This window comes from Dipodomys merriami, unplaced genomic scaffold (assembly GCF_024711535.1).
Source record: "Dipodomys merriami isolate MVZ:Mamm:240054 unplaced genomic scaffold, mDipMer1.0.p SCAF_3, whole genome shotgun sequence".
NCBI classification, from domain to species: domain Eukaryota; kingdom Metazoa; phylum Chordata; class Mammalia; order Rodentia; family Heteromyidae; genus Dipodomys; species Dipodomys merriami.
Window position 1 is genome coordinate 19,643,667 of NW_027204492.1, and position 16,847 is coordinate 19,660,513.

At 40.6% G+C, this 16,847-nt stretch overlaps 1 protein-coding gene across 4 annotated transcripts in view; it reads right to left on the reverse strand.

Moving 5' to 3' along the window:
• Ocrl (OCRL inositol polyphosphate-5-phosphatase) overlaps positions 1-9,373 on the reverse strand; it is a 52,027-nt gene extending 42,654 nt beyond the window's left edge. For all 4 annotated transcript variants that reach the window (XM_070039754.1, XM_070039753.1, XM_070039752.1 and 1 more), the window contains exons 1-4: positions 9,193-9,373; positions 8,839-8,920; positions 5,218-5,297; positions 3,545-3,583 (exon numbers count right to left, since the gene is read on the reverse strand). In XM_070039754.1, the coding sequence (XP_069895855.1) occupies positions 3,545-3,583; positions 5,218-5,297; positions 8,839-8,920; positions 9,193-9,229 (238 nt within the window). In that variant the 5' untranslated portion in view covers positions 9,230-9,373. The remainder of the gene's footprint in view (positions 1-3,544; positions 3,584-5,217; positions 5,298-8,838; positions 8,921-9,192) is intronic.
• Positions 9,374-16,847: the final 7,474 nt, after the last annotated feature.

Sequence of the window (16,847 nt, forward strand, 5' to 3'; positions counted from 1 at the left end):
TTCTTCCTCCTCCCTGTTCCTCCTTCATACGTCCTCCTCCTCCTTCTCCTCCTTCTCATCTTCCTCCTGGCCTGGGCACTGTCCCTGAACATTTTTGCTCAAGGCTAACACTCAACACTTGAATCACAGTTTCATTCTGAGCATTTTGGTATTTCCTTAGAGAGAACAATCTTATAGACTTTCTGCCTGTGTTGGCTTTGAACCATGATCCTTATGTCTCAGCCTCCTGAGTAGCTAGGATTACAAGTATGAACTACTGGCACCCAGCTTTTTCTTCTTTTTTAGATAATCTCTCAATCTAGCCTAGGCTGGCTTCCACTCATACTTCTTCTGCTTCAGTTTCCTGAGTACTGAAATTTTAGGCCCGTGCAACCATGCCTGCCTCCACTGATAGTTTTTATAATACACCTCAGGCAGTATTAACCCATATCCAGCTTGAAAATCAGAGCCAACTGCTACCTAGCTAATTCCTCCATACCCCCCCCCCACATACACACAATATATATACTTAATTATAAATAAAGGAATATGGGGGTTGGGAAAGTGGCTCAGTGGTAGAGTGCTTGCTTTGCATGCACAAGGCCCTGGGTTCAATTCTCAGTACCACATAAGCAGAAAAAGCCAGAAGTGGTGCTGTGGCTCAGGTAGTAGAGTGCTAGCCTTGAGCTGAAAGCTGAGGGACAGCGCCCAGGCCCAGAGTTCAGGCCCCACGACCAAAAAAAAAAAAAAAGGAATATGGGTTCTGAGTTATAGCACATGCTTAGTATACAAAATGTCCTGTGTTTAATCCTTAGTAACAAATACTTTAAACAAAAAAAACATAAAACACATAGATACCTATTATATAAACATATACATGAGACTTGAAGGAAATAGCTATATATTTACATTAAGATTTGGCCTGCCTGAAAAACCTGGGGTTCCCCTCTTGCAAAATACTGTGTACTCAGGGGCTTATGTATGAAGTATACTATAAATGGGTGGAAATAAACGTGTTGATAAGTGGTCACTTAATTATTTTCCCCTGTGATCCAGTAACTTGGATTCTACATCACAACACATGATTAATTTCTATGTAGGAGAGGTTTCAACACAACTAATATAAATTCAGTGGTTATCGGCTCAGTTTAACTTCTTAGCTTGAATCAAATATCTTTCTACACCAAGAACAAGACACTTCAGTATCTTATTTCAGCAGCATTATCAGTCACTACAGAAGTACCTTGGTTCTAACTTTCTTTTTTAAATGTTGTTTTTGTCTTTTCTTGTCTGAGCACAGTAAGACATTGATATTGAGGTTTGTTTTTCTTCTTTGATACTTGCAACAGAAACTAGCAGCTAGGTTTATTTAGTATTCAAGATGGGTCCTTAAGACTTCTAAAATCCATGATTAAAGAAAAGATTAAGTCAAGTATGATTCAAACCTGTAATCCTACCACCAGGGAGGGTGAGGTAGGAGGACTTTGAGTTCAAGTCCAGCCCAGACTATTTAGGAAGAAATTACCTCTACCAAAAAAAATCCCCCCAAACAAAGAACAACAACAACAATAAAATAGTAGCAGTAGCAACTAAAACAAAGCAAAAGAATAATAAATCCCAAACTAGAAAAGGCTTATGTAAGCTATTCAGTATAAACTAATAGTTCCATGGGCCAGAGCTGTGTCTAAAGAAAGTTATGAATAACCTGTGTCTCCAGCAGAGCAAAAGATAAGGCAACCCATTTGATTTAGATTTATATGGTCAGATATACTTCTCCATAGCAACCACCCAGTAGTCATGGAAGGACTCAAGTGCCCATGTTTTCTTCTCCATGACATTGCAATTGGATGATAAATAAGGGCCAGCTTGCACAGAAAGCCAATTGTGATTTGCTTCAAACAGATGTAAACCAGAGAAATGAAACAGTGGGAAGAGAACACCATGTTCCCTCTAATAAATGGATAGCTTGAGATGACGTGGCTTTAAGAAACCAAAATTATTTTAAGAAAGAAAAAAATGCCTGGACAAGCAATTCAAAGGACTCTGCTGCCTGCTAACATAATATGGAAGGGGGAGAAAAATGAAAGGAGTAGCATCAATCAAGATGCATTGTATTTGTAAACTGATTTGTTGAGTGCTGACTCCTTTGTACAACTACTTAAAGATGATAAAAAATATAATCAAAAATAATATGAAAAACAAGTGAGCCAGGTGCCTGTGACTCACACCTGTAATCCTAGCTACTCAGGGGGCTAAGATCTGAGGATTGTAGTTTGAAGCCAGCCAGGGCAGGAAAGTCTGTGAGACTTTTTTTTTTTTTTTTTTTTTTTTTTTTTTGTCGGTCGTGGGGCTTGAGCTCTGGGCCTGGACGCTGTCCCTCAGCTCTTCAGCTCAAGGCGAGCGCTCTACCACTTGAGCTACAGCGCCACTTCCGGTTTTCTGGTGGTTTATTGGAGATAGGAGTCTCACGGTCTCTCCTGCCCGGGCTGGCTTTGAACCGCGATCCTCAGATCTCAGCCTCCTGAGTAGCTAGGATTACAGGCGTGAGCCACCGGCGCCCGGCTGTCTGTGAGACTTTTATCTACACTTAAGCACCAAAAAGCTAGATGCAGAGTTGCAGCTCAAGTGGTAGAACACTAGCCTTGAATGCAAAAAGCTCACAGATAGTACCCAGGCCCTGAGTTCAAGCCTCAGAACACAAAAACAAAACAAAACACAAATAAGTAAAATATGATGACAACATGAATGCATAAAAAGGTGGAAAAAAACCTTAAAATAATTTTTAAAAAGTAAGAACAAGCTGGGCACTGATAGGTCACAGCTGCAATCCTAGATACTAAGGAGGTTGAGATCTGAGGATCACAGTTCCAAGCCTGGGCAGGAAAGTCTGTGAGACTTTTATCTACAATTAAGCACCAAAAAGCCAGATATGGAGTTGCGGCTCAAATGGTAGAGCAAGAGAGTCTTGAGCAAAAAAGCTCAGGAATAGTACCCAAGCCCTGAGTTAAAGCATGCATACACACCCACACACCCACACATGGACAAACCATCCATAATCCTTAAATGCTTTAAGCAATTTCCTACCCTTCCCACCATCAGTTCTATGGTAGCTCAAAATTGTTCAGTAGATCATATTTTCCATTTTTGTAAAGATTCTTATCAGCCACCTGCTTTTCCTAAGGCTCAGCCTAAATACTTTTGAGAGATAATGCTAGTTTGTACGGCTGCCTTAAGAACATGGAGTCCACAGAGTAAGATGGTAACACATAAGATGTACTCCAAAAGATGTCTTTTTTTGTCAATCGTGGGGCCTGAACTTTGGGCCTGGGCACTGTCCCTTAGCTCTTCAGCTCAAGGCTAGTGCTCTACCACTTGAGCCACAGCACCAATTCCAGCTTCTTCTGCTTATGTGGTACAGAGGAATCAAACCCAGGGCCTCATGCATGCAAGGCAAGCAATTTACTATTGAGCTACCTTCCCAGCCCCAAAAGATGTCTTAATGACAGTATATATTTAAGTAAGTATTTCTTGAATGAAAACCAACCCCATTCATAAAGGTACTCACTGTTCGAAGCAATGTCAATTAAAAGAGTTTCTTCTGCTTCTGAAGTGGGAGAGGGGAAAGAAAACAGGATCAGGGAAGATAAAATCATTTATTACACCAATAAAAGTACCTACCTAACTAAAAAACTGCTTCTCAGTCACTACTTCTATATCTTAGAACACATAACAAACATCCTTTGATTTTTATTTTTGTTTAGTACATTTATCAAAGATTTTTAAGAGAGGGTTCTGAAGAGTCTGAGTAATTCAAATAAAGGAAAGGATCAAGTAGCAAATGTAGTTCCTCAAAGCAAATCAAGGAATGATAAAATAATAGTAGGAAACAATACAACATGCTAATTCAATTAACACAAGTTTAATTTCCTGGATTCTCATATGCTGATTTAATATGATTTAATATAATCTGTGTCCTTTCCATGTATTTTTGCCTCTGACAGCCCAAAGGTGAATTATTTTCTCAACTCAAATCTAGACTATAAAAATTTATTTCAATGACCCTGTTACCTCTGCTCTTGGTTTATTATTATAGCAGAATAGCAGAATGTGCCTCAAGTTTTCTTCTTTCCAGCTTCAATGAACACCTGTGGACCCAAGGCCTAGCACACCTGTACCTTCAGAACTATTATTACATTATTCATAAGAGCTAAGATGTAGAATCAACTGGGCTGTCTGTAGGAGAGATAAAGAAAATGTAGTGTAGGACTGTCAGTCTAGTTACTTGGGGGCTGAGATGGAGAGGACCTTGATTTAAGGCCAGCCTGGGCAAAAAGTGAGATTCCAATTCAATAATTAAACAGGTATGGTGATGCACATATGTAATCTCAACTACTTAGGAAGTGATCTGAGGAAAAACATGAGATCTCGACATAACTAAAACACTGGAAACATGGCTCAAGTAGTAGAGTACCTGATTAGCAAATACAGGCCCTGATTTTAAACCCCAGTACAGCAAAACAAAAATAGAACAAATGAAAAACAAAATAGTGTAGTTTATATATACAATTATTCAGCTATAAAATCCCTCCATTTGTGACAACAAGCATGGAACTGGAGGCCATTAAGAAAAAAATATTGTGTTCTCAATTCTATGTGAAAGCTACCAAAGTTGAGTTCATACAAATGCAGTGTGAAATATTTTAGAAGATAGTAGAAGCAATGGGAGAGGGAAGATAGGAGGAATGAGTAAGAATGTTTCACAGCACAACAAGGTGACTATAGCATACAATGAATTGTTATGTGTGCACTAAAATAGCTAGAGGGTTGGGAATGTGGCTTAGTGGTAGAGTGCTTATCTAGTAGGCATAAAATCCCAAGTTCAATTCCTCAGTACCACATAAACAGAAAAAGCGAGAAATGGCACTGTGGCTCCAGTGATCAAGTGCTGCTAGCCTTGAGCAAAAGCAGCTCAGGGACAGTGGCCAGGCCCTGAGTTCAAACCCCAGGATTGGCAAAAAAGCAAAACAAAATAAAATAAAATACTAGAGAAGGAACTACCTGTCAATGTCATCACTCCCTCAGACAAAACACCTGCCACATTCTTAGTGCTAGATCAGTAATATTAACTTGGTATGCAGAAAGTAACATATATTATTTTGCATGCAGTGATAAATTTTAATATGTATGGCAGTACATAATGCAATAATGAACATGGAAAAATAAAATTAAAGGTAGTACCTTGAACACATCTGAAGTGGCTATTTATAGGAATGGTATCTTGAATGTGCTGTTCCTTGTCCTGAGACTGGATTATTAACCTAGGAAATAGAAAAATTTATCAATGAATAGCTACTGAGAATTCCAAAACTTTAATAACAAAACAATTTGCCATGCAAATCTAGCCCTAACCCTAACCTAGTATACATTTATTAGACTTGCATTTAATTCCCTAGATCTGAGCATTATGACTAGATACTGTTCAATGGCTAAAAGGATGTTCTTTATGATCAAATATCTCATACTCACAGTCCAATATTCCATAAAGAACATAATCTAAGTCAAAAAACATGCAAATTTAAGAGCATGCATTACAGATTATATACCTCAATAGCATATACATCAGAGTTCAGAAGTAACAGCTAGCTGTAAACTCCATTACAAGAGGGATTATGGTTATCTTTTCATTGTAGTACAGAACCTGACATGCGTGCGCACGTGTGTGTGTGTGTGTGTGTGTGTGTGTGTGTGTGTGTGTGTGTTCAAGTCCTGGGACTTGTACTCAGGGCCTTGGCAAAGTCCATGAACTTTTTTGCTCAAGGATAGTGCTCTACCATTTTAGCCACATCTCCACTTCTGGCATTTTTTGGTGCTTAATTGGAGACGAGTTTCAAAGACTTCCCTGCTCAGGGTGGCTTTGAATTGTGATCTTCAGAGCTCAGCCTCCTGAGTATCTACAAACATGAGCCACTGCCACTGATGTGTTTATTAAGAAGAAAAGTAATTTGTTTTCCAAGTAAATTCTCATTGATTTCCCCAAAGAATGGTTCTATTTCTTCAAATAAGTATGGAAGTTCATGGTAGAATAAAAAGTGGGTGGCTAGACAGTTTGACCAATGAAAATAACTCCAGTTATATATTTATATAATAAGTTATATATATATATATATATATATATATATATATATATATATGAAGAAATTTTGTAATCAGATTGCCTTCATATCTCTTGTGTTTATACTCTGGTTTCCAACTTCATGCTGGCATTTCTATACAAATATGAGTGAACTTAGCTCCCTGGTATAAAATGCAAGGATTCTAAACCAATATGCACTCCTGAAATATTAAATTTTAATTACTTGTCCTTAACAGCTTAGAATTAAGGTATAAGTGACTGGGTAACAACATTCTAAATTTCAACTACCTAGGTAGGCACAGGTGGCTCACGCCTGTATTCCTAGCCATTCAGGAGGCTGAGATCTGAGGATCATGGTTCAGAGCCAGCCCAGGCAGGAAAGTCCGTGAGACTCTTATAGGTAATTAACCACCTAAAGGCCATAAGTGGAGGTGTGGTTCAAGTGCTAGAGTCCTATCCTTGAGGAAAAAAGGCAAGTGAGAACCCCAGGCCTTGAATTCAAGCCCCAGTATGGGGCTTGAAAAAAACATAGTAGCCAAACAGGAAAGCTAAGAAACAAAATCCAGATAGGATGAGGCATTTATCACTAGGCCAGCTGCTCACTCCCTTATTACCTGAGTAGAGGTGTGGTCATTTGAGCAATGTAGCAATTCTTTTCTTTTTGCTGGTCCTGGGGCTTGTACTCTGGGTCTGGGCATTGTCCCTAAGCTTCTTTTGCTCAAGGCTAGTGCTCTACCACTTGAGCCACAGTGCTACTTCTGACTTTTTGGTGGTCAAGCAGAGATGAGAGTCTCATGGCCTTTCCTGCAGGGACTGGCTTCAAACCTTGATCCTCAGATCTCTGCTTCCTGTGTAGCCAAGGTTTACAGGTGTGAGGTACTGGTGCCCAGCCCAATGTGGCGATTTAATTCAATTGTCCTAACTTTGTTTTTACAGAAGAAAACCAAGATACAAGGGTCCCAGCTCTCCAACCATTCTAACCTTTGGAGTTTTCAAATCACTGTTCTTTTGAATTTGGTTGCTTTAGGGTTTCAGGGGGCAGTATAGGGTTTGAACTCAGGCTGTTGTACATTTTAGGCAAGTGCTCTATCACTTGAGCCACACCAGTAGCCATTTTGTTGTCACAGTTTTTTTTAATAGGGCCTGGGTAAAAACTTGTATTGATGCTTCCCTTGTAGCTGCAGTAACAGGGTGCACCACCCTCACAGCTTCTTCTCTTGAGATGAGGTCTTTTGACCTGTTTGTGCAGGCTTATCTTGAACCACAATCATCCTGATCTCTGCTTCCAGAGAGGACTTGTAAGCATGAACCTGGCCAAATCTAGTTTTATTATTAAAACTGGTCTTCCTGGGTTTTATGAAATCCAGGGAAAACCATATGAATTTCTCCTATCAACAGAACTGACAAGCAGAACCTAGGAAAGAGCTACTTCACAGAATCAGTTGACACTGAGTTATGGTGTCTATAGTCTATAGAGGAAACTAAGGCTATGATAGTGGTAATTTCTTCTATGTAAATGAGTTGAAACAGATTTTTTTAAATAGGGAGTAATAAAACACCTACTTTTAGGTAGTATCTAATGTTAAGAGATGGTAGGATTTAAGTGCTCAGCAACTTTTCAAATGGGGAAAAAAACTGACTTCAAGAAATCAGTGAAGCCGGGCGCCGGTGGTTCACGCTTATAATCCTAGCTATTCAGGAGGCTGAGATCTGAGGATCAGGTTTCAAAGCCAGCCTGGGCAGGAAAGTCCGTGAAACTCTTATCTCCAATAAACCACTAGAAAACCGGAAGTGGTGCCATGGCTCAAGTGGTAGAGCGCTGGCCTTGAGCTGAAGAGCACAGAGCTAGCACCCAAGCCCAGAGTTCAAGCCCCATGACCGACCAAAAAAAAAAAAATCAGTGAAATCAAGGGAAAGGGTTGGGACACAGGGGTGCCTAAGACATGTAATGGTTACCATGGATACTTTTAAGATGAGGCATCAGTGGCAAGGCAGCGAGGTTAGGGACCATGGTGATAACTTATCAAAGTAATCTTTTGCTGAATCAATCAACAGTTTCTTACTGAGCTCCTGTACCCAAGGGAGAAGTCGTGACACATACTGATAAAATGCCAAGTGGTCATTTATATTTCTATCCATGTCATTAGCTTTTCTTCCAACAATCAAGTGACTGAGTTACTAGCCTCTACCCACGCTTTCTTAAATTTATGGCCTTGCCTTCCAGCAAGTAAAATGGAGAGGGGGAGTCCAGCTGAATGGGGTTAAGGAAAGTCTGTAACATTAACAATGAAGTATTTCCTCAGCAGTTTTTCTTTTTGGGGGGGGCACGTTTACATTTATTACTCTCTATAACTCCAAAAGGTGTAAATTATGGCAGTTAATTTTAATTTAACTGAAGAGGAAACGAAGGCCAGCAAACCTCATTGACTTGCTCGAGGTTACGCAACAATTGTCAGTTTCAGGGTGCGGGAACTAAACCCAGGCTTCCTGATTCTCCGCCCATTGAGTCCTTCCACTAAACCCACAATGCCGGGAGCAACGTACTGTGTTGGAAGTTGGGGGGGAGGGGTCCGAGTGCCCTGTTGGAGGGTACTAGCACTTCACACCTGGGAATGAACCTGTTGCCCACATGGCCTCAGTGAGAGGACAGTGGTGGCTCAGAGCAGTTTGGGCTTGGGAAGTAATGGCAGGCTCCGCTCCTCCGTGGGAATCAGGTAGTTACTTACTCGTATTGTCCGTTCCTTTGGGCTAGGGTGAGGGAACAGGGCTCCCGGAGAGGACCTCTCATCTCCAAACCCTCGATAGTATGTGAGCGCCAGTCAAGGGTCTCCTTTTTGGAAGTGCGGCTGGGGCTGGGCGACGCGGTGCCCAGCGTAGGGAGTCTCCTGCCCTCCCCACGCTGTCCTCCCCAGTCTCTCCAAGTATCGCCTCCCATGCCGGCCTCTTCCTCCGCGGTATTCAATGGCTGACTCTCGCGGTGCCCCCCAGCATGCATGATTCTGCAGTCCCCCAGCTCCCCGCCCCGCCGCAAGCCCCTGCCCTACGCGGCCTCCCCTCCCCCTTATCTCAGGCGGATACAGTTAGGGGCTGAGCTCCAGCCGGGAGCAGTGCCTCCATCCCGGCGGCCTCCAGGCTCAGCAAGGCTGTAGAATGAGGTCCAATTCAACGGCTCTGCCTCCCACCTTCTGACACCCACCCGCCCGGAGGTACGCGGAGAGAACAGGCTCCGCGCCTAACGTTAGGAACCAGGGAGCGGGGAGACAAGATCCCGACCCGAGAGAGAGAGCGGCTCCTCTCGCCCCCACCGGTTTTCCAGGCCGCCGCAGAGTCCGCCCCCTGCGACCAAACTAGGGAACTACAACGACTTAGCGCTGTCTCTACCAACTCCAACCAAAAACACATTTAAATAAATACTGTTTGTACTATGAAAGTTAGAACCAAGAAACAAACCACAACCATACCTATGAGAGGACTCAAATGTGTTGGACCAATAGGAACCACTTCATTCAATCAAAAAAAAAAAACCCTCCTTACTACGGCTACAGTGTGTTGGTTATCTTACCAGCCAGATGTTCTTCTCTCCTTTCTTCTATCCTCTAATCAGAAAAGCACCCAAAGCTCAGGTCTTTGCTTAGCCTTTTCATCGCGTCCATGTTACATCCAAGCAGGCAAATCCCAGATGCATAGCCCCTCTCTATTCAAACCCGAGATAGTCAAGTCTTACCTAATAGAAGCCATTATTAACAAGTAGCATTGCATCTACATCATCATCTCAGTCACCCAGCCTTAAAGCCTCAAACCCACATGTTTTCTCCTTGGACTTAATTTCTGCATCCAACCAACCAACAAATCTTGGAAAATTTTCTTTGACTCTTTTTTTCCCAATTTCTTTTGCTCTGTCACCTCAATATCGTAAGTCCTTCCGATATACTATCTGGATTACCGTATTTTCCCACAACTATATCCTTCTGCTTTAATCTCCCTATCATTTTTCACTCTGGTAGCAGCCACAAAATATCCCCAAGCCCTCCAAATAATGTTTCAACTGTGTTATTCATGTGCTCCAGAATGTAAACTACCTACTAAGACAGACTTTAATCCTGCAGTAATTTAACACTGTAATTTGGCCAATGGAACAGAATATAGAGTCTCAAAACAGACCCACACATCTATGGAAAATTGATAGTCAGTGTATGTAACATTTCAAACCAGTGAAGAAAGAATACATTACTCACCAAATCACACTGGGGACATTGATTTTTCCACATGGAAAATTATAAAATTAGAAATCTACATCACAGCATACTTGGAAAAATCAATTCCAGGTAGACCGAAGATTTAATTGTGAAAAGTGAAAATTCACAGCTTTCAGAAAAAAAAAAACAGGGGAGAACAGAGGCCTGAGGGCATAGCTTAGTCACAGAGCACATGCTTAGCTGTTATCCTCAGCACTGAAAAGGAGAAAATAGAATATTTTGATAATCTTAAAATAGGAAATGTGATATATTTATTTGCATTGATTTTCAAAATGTATGTATTTATTGGGTTCAGTGACTCAAGCTTGTAACACTAGATAATTGGGAGGCAGAAATTGGAGGACTAGAGGTTTGAAGACTACCTGGACATAAAAGTTTTCAGGACTCCGGGGCTGGGAAGGTGGCTCAGTGGTAGAGCGCTTGCCTTGCATGCATGAGGCCCTGGGTTCAATTCCTCAGCACCACATAAGCAGAAAAAAAGCCAGAAGTGGCGCTGTGGCTCAAGTGGTAGAGTGCTAGCCTTGAGCTGAAGAGCTGAGGGACAGCACCCAGGCCCAGAGTTCAGGCCCCACGACTGGACCCCCCAAAAAAAGTTTTCAGGACTCCATTTCAACCAATGGCTGGGTGCAGTGATGAGTGCCTGTCATCCCCAGTAAAACAATGAAGCACAATATGAGGATCACAGCCAAGATCAGTATGGGCATAAAGCAAATAACCAGCACAAAAAGAGGCTGGAGGCTTAGCTCAGTGTAGAGCACCTGCATAGCAAGCGCAAGACCCCAATTTCAAAGCCCAGTATGGCCAAAGAAAGTCAAGCTCCAAACTGGGGCTTCTCCAGTTTGGGAGAAGATAATTTTCAATGAAACATAATTTATAGAGTTATCTAATTTATAATTTTTTGGCCTTCTGACTTATTCTCTCCTGTCACTCTTTGCAACCTGCTCTTTGTCTTACTGGCTCCTTAATTTACCCAGGACTTGACAGACACTATCTTTTGCCTTATGATTGTTTCCACTACATTTACTTTCAGGTCTTTTAGGTCGTTGCTCAAAGGTCACTTATTTAGTGAGGCTTTCCTATCCCATTTTATTTAAAATTAAAAATCAGCCAGGAACCAAGGGCTCATATATGTAATCCTAGCTACTAAAGAGGCTGAGATCAGATCGCTGTTTGAGGACAGCCAAGGCAGAAAAGTCCATGATACTCATCTCCAATTAACCACCAAAAAGCCAAAAGTGGAGCATTCAGGGGCAGAAGCAGGAGGATTGGAAATCTGTAGCTAGCATGGGATAGATTAGAGAGATGCTGTCTCAAATACAAACCAACACTAACAAATACTAAGAACAACAAAAAACAACCCCGTAAAGATTAGGGCTGTAGCTGAATAGCATAGTACTTTTCTAGACCATACAAAGCCCTAAGATTGATCCCCAGCAACACCCCCTCCCCTGAAAAATTTGGAAAATTTCACAAAATATAGGAATAAACATTCATTATCAAGGAGACCTAAACAGGCAATAAAGACATAAAAGTATGTCTTGCTTTATTATTAGTCAGGGAAATTTAAAAATAAAATGAGAAATTATAAGCATTTATTTTGCAAAAATTTTAAAATCAAATAACATATGTTTAGGGTGCAGAGAAGATTAAACTCTCATCCAAACCTAAAAAGAAAGTTGGTAGAGTAATTTGTCAACCAGAAATTCCATTTCTAGGTATGTACCCTGGCAAAACTCATCTTTGTCCACAAAGAGACGAACCATTTTCATTGCTGCCCTATTTGTAATCTCAAAAAATGGAAGCAAAACAAATGCCTGTTGGCAGGTGAATGGATAAGTCATGGTATTCATGAAGTTAAATATTATTTTGAAATTAAAATGAATGAACTTGAGCTACAAATAATAGAATTAAATCTCAAAAGTAATGTTAAGGAAAAGCAAGTTGGAGAAAATGTAGCATAAAATACGTCATAAAGTCTGAAAATATTGTTTGTGGCTCATAGTTACATAGATTTATAGTTACAGATGTAAAACATGATAGGGCATGATGACTAAATTTAAGAGGGGGATAGACAGAGACTGAGGAAGAATATACAGAGAATATCAAGGATATCTGTAATTGTTATTTCCTCAAACATAGCTTGAAGTTGATATATCAAGATTGGGATATGTATTTGGGTTGTTATTTCATGTGATTTTCTGCATTAGGAATCATTTGCAATCAATTAAGTTGTAAAATAAAGAAGGAAGCTGTAGGGGAGGGCCAGCAGTATAAAATACTAATAATAGTCCAAGAACAATAAAGGTGAAGAAAATGTTTTTGGATTTATCATGATGTTCCTGTGGCCCTACTAAATATATGTGGTTTCAATAAGCAGATTAGAGAATGGAGGAGAGGACTGTGTTGTGAGAAATCAGAGATAAGCAACCACACATTGAAGACATTTGGAAATAAAAAGGAGCATAAGACGATTTTAATTAAATTAATAAGAAGGGTCAAAGCCCGAAGCCACTTTAAGGCAAAGGGGAAGAAGTCAACAAAAGAGGGCCTTTTAAGATGCTAGAACAGAGAGACTGAAAGGTAGCCAGCAAATTCCCTCAGTAGGGAAGCACAAGGTTCCAAGGAGATGGAAGAATCAGCATCAGAGAAAAAGTTACTTACTTCTTCCTCCAAGCCTAAGGTATCACCCCAGCACCTAAAACAGTGCCTGGCCTTTTTTTTGGAGTGAAACACAAGAGATTGTGTAGTAGAAATTAAAACATATTGAGGTGAGGTTACAATACACTGAGGTCTCTCACAAAAGAAATGATAATTACATTTAACATGTGGTGCAAAGAATTAAATGGTCATTGAATAAAATGTAAATAGGTGAATCTTTAACTTCAAGTAACAATGCATCACATCACCTTCACTGATGGGAATCTGCTTTGTTCTCATAAGTCAATATTGCTCCCAAGGGCTAGGTCCACTGACTACCTTTCCCCCAGGGGACCTTCCTGAAATTCTCCAGCCCAGAATCTTAATCTAAATACAAATGACCATTCCCCCACCATCACAGGTGATTGGCGCCAGAGAGATAGGACAGGAGGTTTGCTCAAACAGTAGGTTGCTAGGGCCATGAACTCTAGAGACTCTTTGAAACCAGGAGCTAGCTACTGGGGACTGTGCAACTCACTCCTCACCCCTTACCCCTACTTCAGCCCCTCCACTCCTGCAGCCATTACACCATGCCTCACGTCTCCTTACTCTCCTCAGGTCACCTTGGCTCTTCAACTTTCCATTAAAGTTTATCTGGTCAGTTGAGGTCGTTTTCTGCTCTTTCTATATTCTAATCCCTTCATGACTCAGTTTCCTAACATTTACGACCCTCCCCGTAAGTGGAGTACCTGTATATGATCCATGAGACAACTATCATCAAATATCAAGAATTTCAGTATTTTCAGAGAAAAATTTTTTTAATGAAATCTTGGGCAATGGACATAGCTCAGTGGTTAGGTACATGGCTAGCATGCAGGAGGCCATGACTTTGATCTCCAGCACAGAAACAAAATAAATAAATAAATAAATCTTTAACCTCTCAAGGCAGTCAAATACTAACAAAATGGGAAACTCAAAGATAACAATTCTGGCTGGTGGCATGGCTCAAGAGGTAGAGCACCTGCCTAGCAAGTATAGACCCTGTGTTCAAACCCCAGTACTGCCAAAAAAAGTCAAAAATTAATAAAACAAATTTAATTAAATGGAAAGAAAACAGGATATTATACCAAGTTTATTTATTGTTTAATTTATTTCCAGCCCCATTCTTTATGAATTTATTGTTTGTGGTACTCTGGTGTTTTTCCTGTGATTTATTTGGTTCTCTCACATTAGCTAAGCACTGTGTATACCTCCAACCCTAAAGCTCATGATATTTGCAAATAGATTTTAGGCTGAATCTTTTCACTTCCCAAAACTGCATAGTTACTATAGAGAAATCATAGCTACTATAAATGCAATTAGTTATGCACAGACGAATAATTTCCAAAGCAAAATTACCAGATCCCTTTCAAAAATTTATAACAAAACATAAAAGTTTAATGCAAAATGTGGATGCATTTTAATACATTTAATATGATGCTGGCTGAAGCCTACACGAGTGAGAGCACTTGGGCCTGCAAAGACAAAACCAAGCTTGCCTGACACAGATGATGCTGGGAAGATTTCACATAGGTGAGTCGGCCCTTAGAGGCTGCTGGAAGGTAGGCTGAGTAGAGGCATAAATGATTCATCGATTTTTAAAATTACCACTAGTTGAAAAGTAAACAAATCCAACACTGACATTGCTTTCCATGCAAAACAGCATAAAGAAGAAAGCGCTGTTTTTATTTTAATAATCCTGTTTTACATTTTGGTGTTGTATTTTGAGTTATACATTTCTATTTTAATTACATATTTTTTCTTGTCTTTTTTTTTGAACTCAGGGACTGGAAGCTGTTCCTTAGCTTTTTCATTCAAGGCTAGTACTCTACCACTTGAGCCATAGCTCCACTTTAGTGAGGACTACATGTGTGAGCCACCAGAGTCTAGCTAAAAAAATATCTTTGCAGTGAAGCCAGGTGCTGGTTGCTTATACCTGTAACCCTAGCTACTCAGGAGACTGAAATCTGAGGATTACAGTTCAAAGCCAGCCTGGGCAGGAAAGGTTGTGAGACTTTTAACTCCAATTAAATCACAGCAAAAGCTGAAAGTAGTGCTGTGGCTCAAGTAGTAGAGTGCTAGCCTTGAGCAAAAGAGCCCAGGGACAGTGGCTAGGTCCACAGTTCAAGCTTCAGGACTAGAAAAAAATTGCAATGAGAAATGCTCATTACTTAAGAACCATAGCATATTACCTATTCTGGTAAATTAGTGACAGGCCTAACAGACAGGAGTAGTCTCCTTAAGATGCTTTCAGTTCTCATTTCCCGCTGTATTCCTACGCTGGCTACTTTCTTTTTCCTTTACTGCCAGTCCTGGGGTTTGAACTCAGGGTCTAGGTACTGTCCCTGAGCCTCTTTGTGCTCCAGGCTAGTGCTCTACCACTTGAGTCACAGTACCACTTCCCTCTTTTTCTCAGTAGTTTTTTGGAGATGAGTGTCGTGGACTTTTCTGCTCAGGCTGGCTTTGAACTCCAATCCTCAGATCTTAGCCTCCTGAGTAGTTACGATTACAGGGGTGGGTCACTGGCACCCGGTCCTGGCTACTTTATTTCTACTCTTCACTCTTAGATCCTTGATGAGACTCTTCTTTCTATTTAGTGAATCCAAGATCTGTCAGCCTCCTTTTTTCACAAACTAGAAATGCTGAACTGAAAGACTATAATAGAGTCATCCTGGTCTTTTAGGTTCCAAATATCTGTCTTGAATATGTTTGTGTGTGTGTGTGTGTGTGTGTGTGTGTGTGTGCGCGCGCGCACACACGCGAGTGCGAGGGTGCATGTGCGTATGCTGGGACTTACAAAACAACCCAGGGACTTGTGCATGCTAGTCTGACATTCTATCCCTGACAACATCCCCAGCCCACAAATATATTTTTTCCATTTTCCCAGAGTTATCCCATAAGACCATTTATTGCAAATTTTATGCTCTGTTCATCATTCCTCTTGGCATTGAACATGTGCAGTAGTTAGTGGCAGCCTGATGGGTACTCAGTTGATCACCTCAACACTTGCTTTTGACCTTCATACAGCATTAAATTATAAAAATGGCCATAAGATGCTTAATATATATCCCCAAAGAATCAGATAGATACTGATGTTGAAATTCAGAGCATAAATGATAAAAAGTCTACAAAGTCTCAAGATGATACTCATCAGACCCTTAAGCTGATCAAAATACTTAGGTAGCACATAAAAATTTCTCAAGTACTTTGGAAACCCAGAGTTAGAGCTAAATTCAATTTGCTTTCTCACTTATTGGGAATAAAAATTATTCACATGTGCAAAGTAAAATGATGAGATTAGAGATATCATCATTTAGAAACAAAACATAAAAAATGATTAATGCAATGTTTTTAAAGCACTGAATTGAAGAATTCCAAACATCGGGTCCTCAGAGCAATTTCTGTCTATAAATGCTGCAGGGTCTAGCAATGTTTAATCAGCACTGTGATGGATACAGTGTGATGATTTATGAAGATCTGAGAAGAGTCTTTGCTGATCAAGACATGTTATGGCTGGCTGCCAATGGCTCACTCCTAATGCTCGCATCTCAGGAGACTGAGATCTGAGAAATATGGTTCAAACTCAGCCCAGGCAGACAAGTCAGAAAAACTGTCATCTCCAATTAACCAGCAAAAAGCCAGAAACAGAGCTGTAGGACATGTGACAAAGTGCCACCCTTGAGTGAAAAAGCTGAGGGACAGGGCTAAGGCCCTGAGTTCAAGTCCCATTACTGGCTCAGAAAAAAATTCAAATTAGTTTCTCATGGCTGCCTTCCATGTCCAACAGATAAATGTCTCAGAAT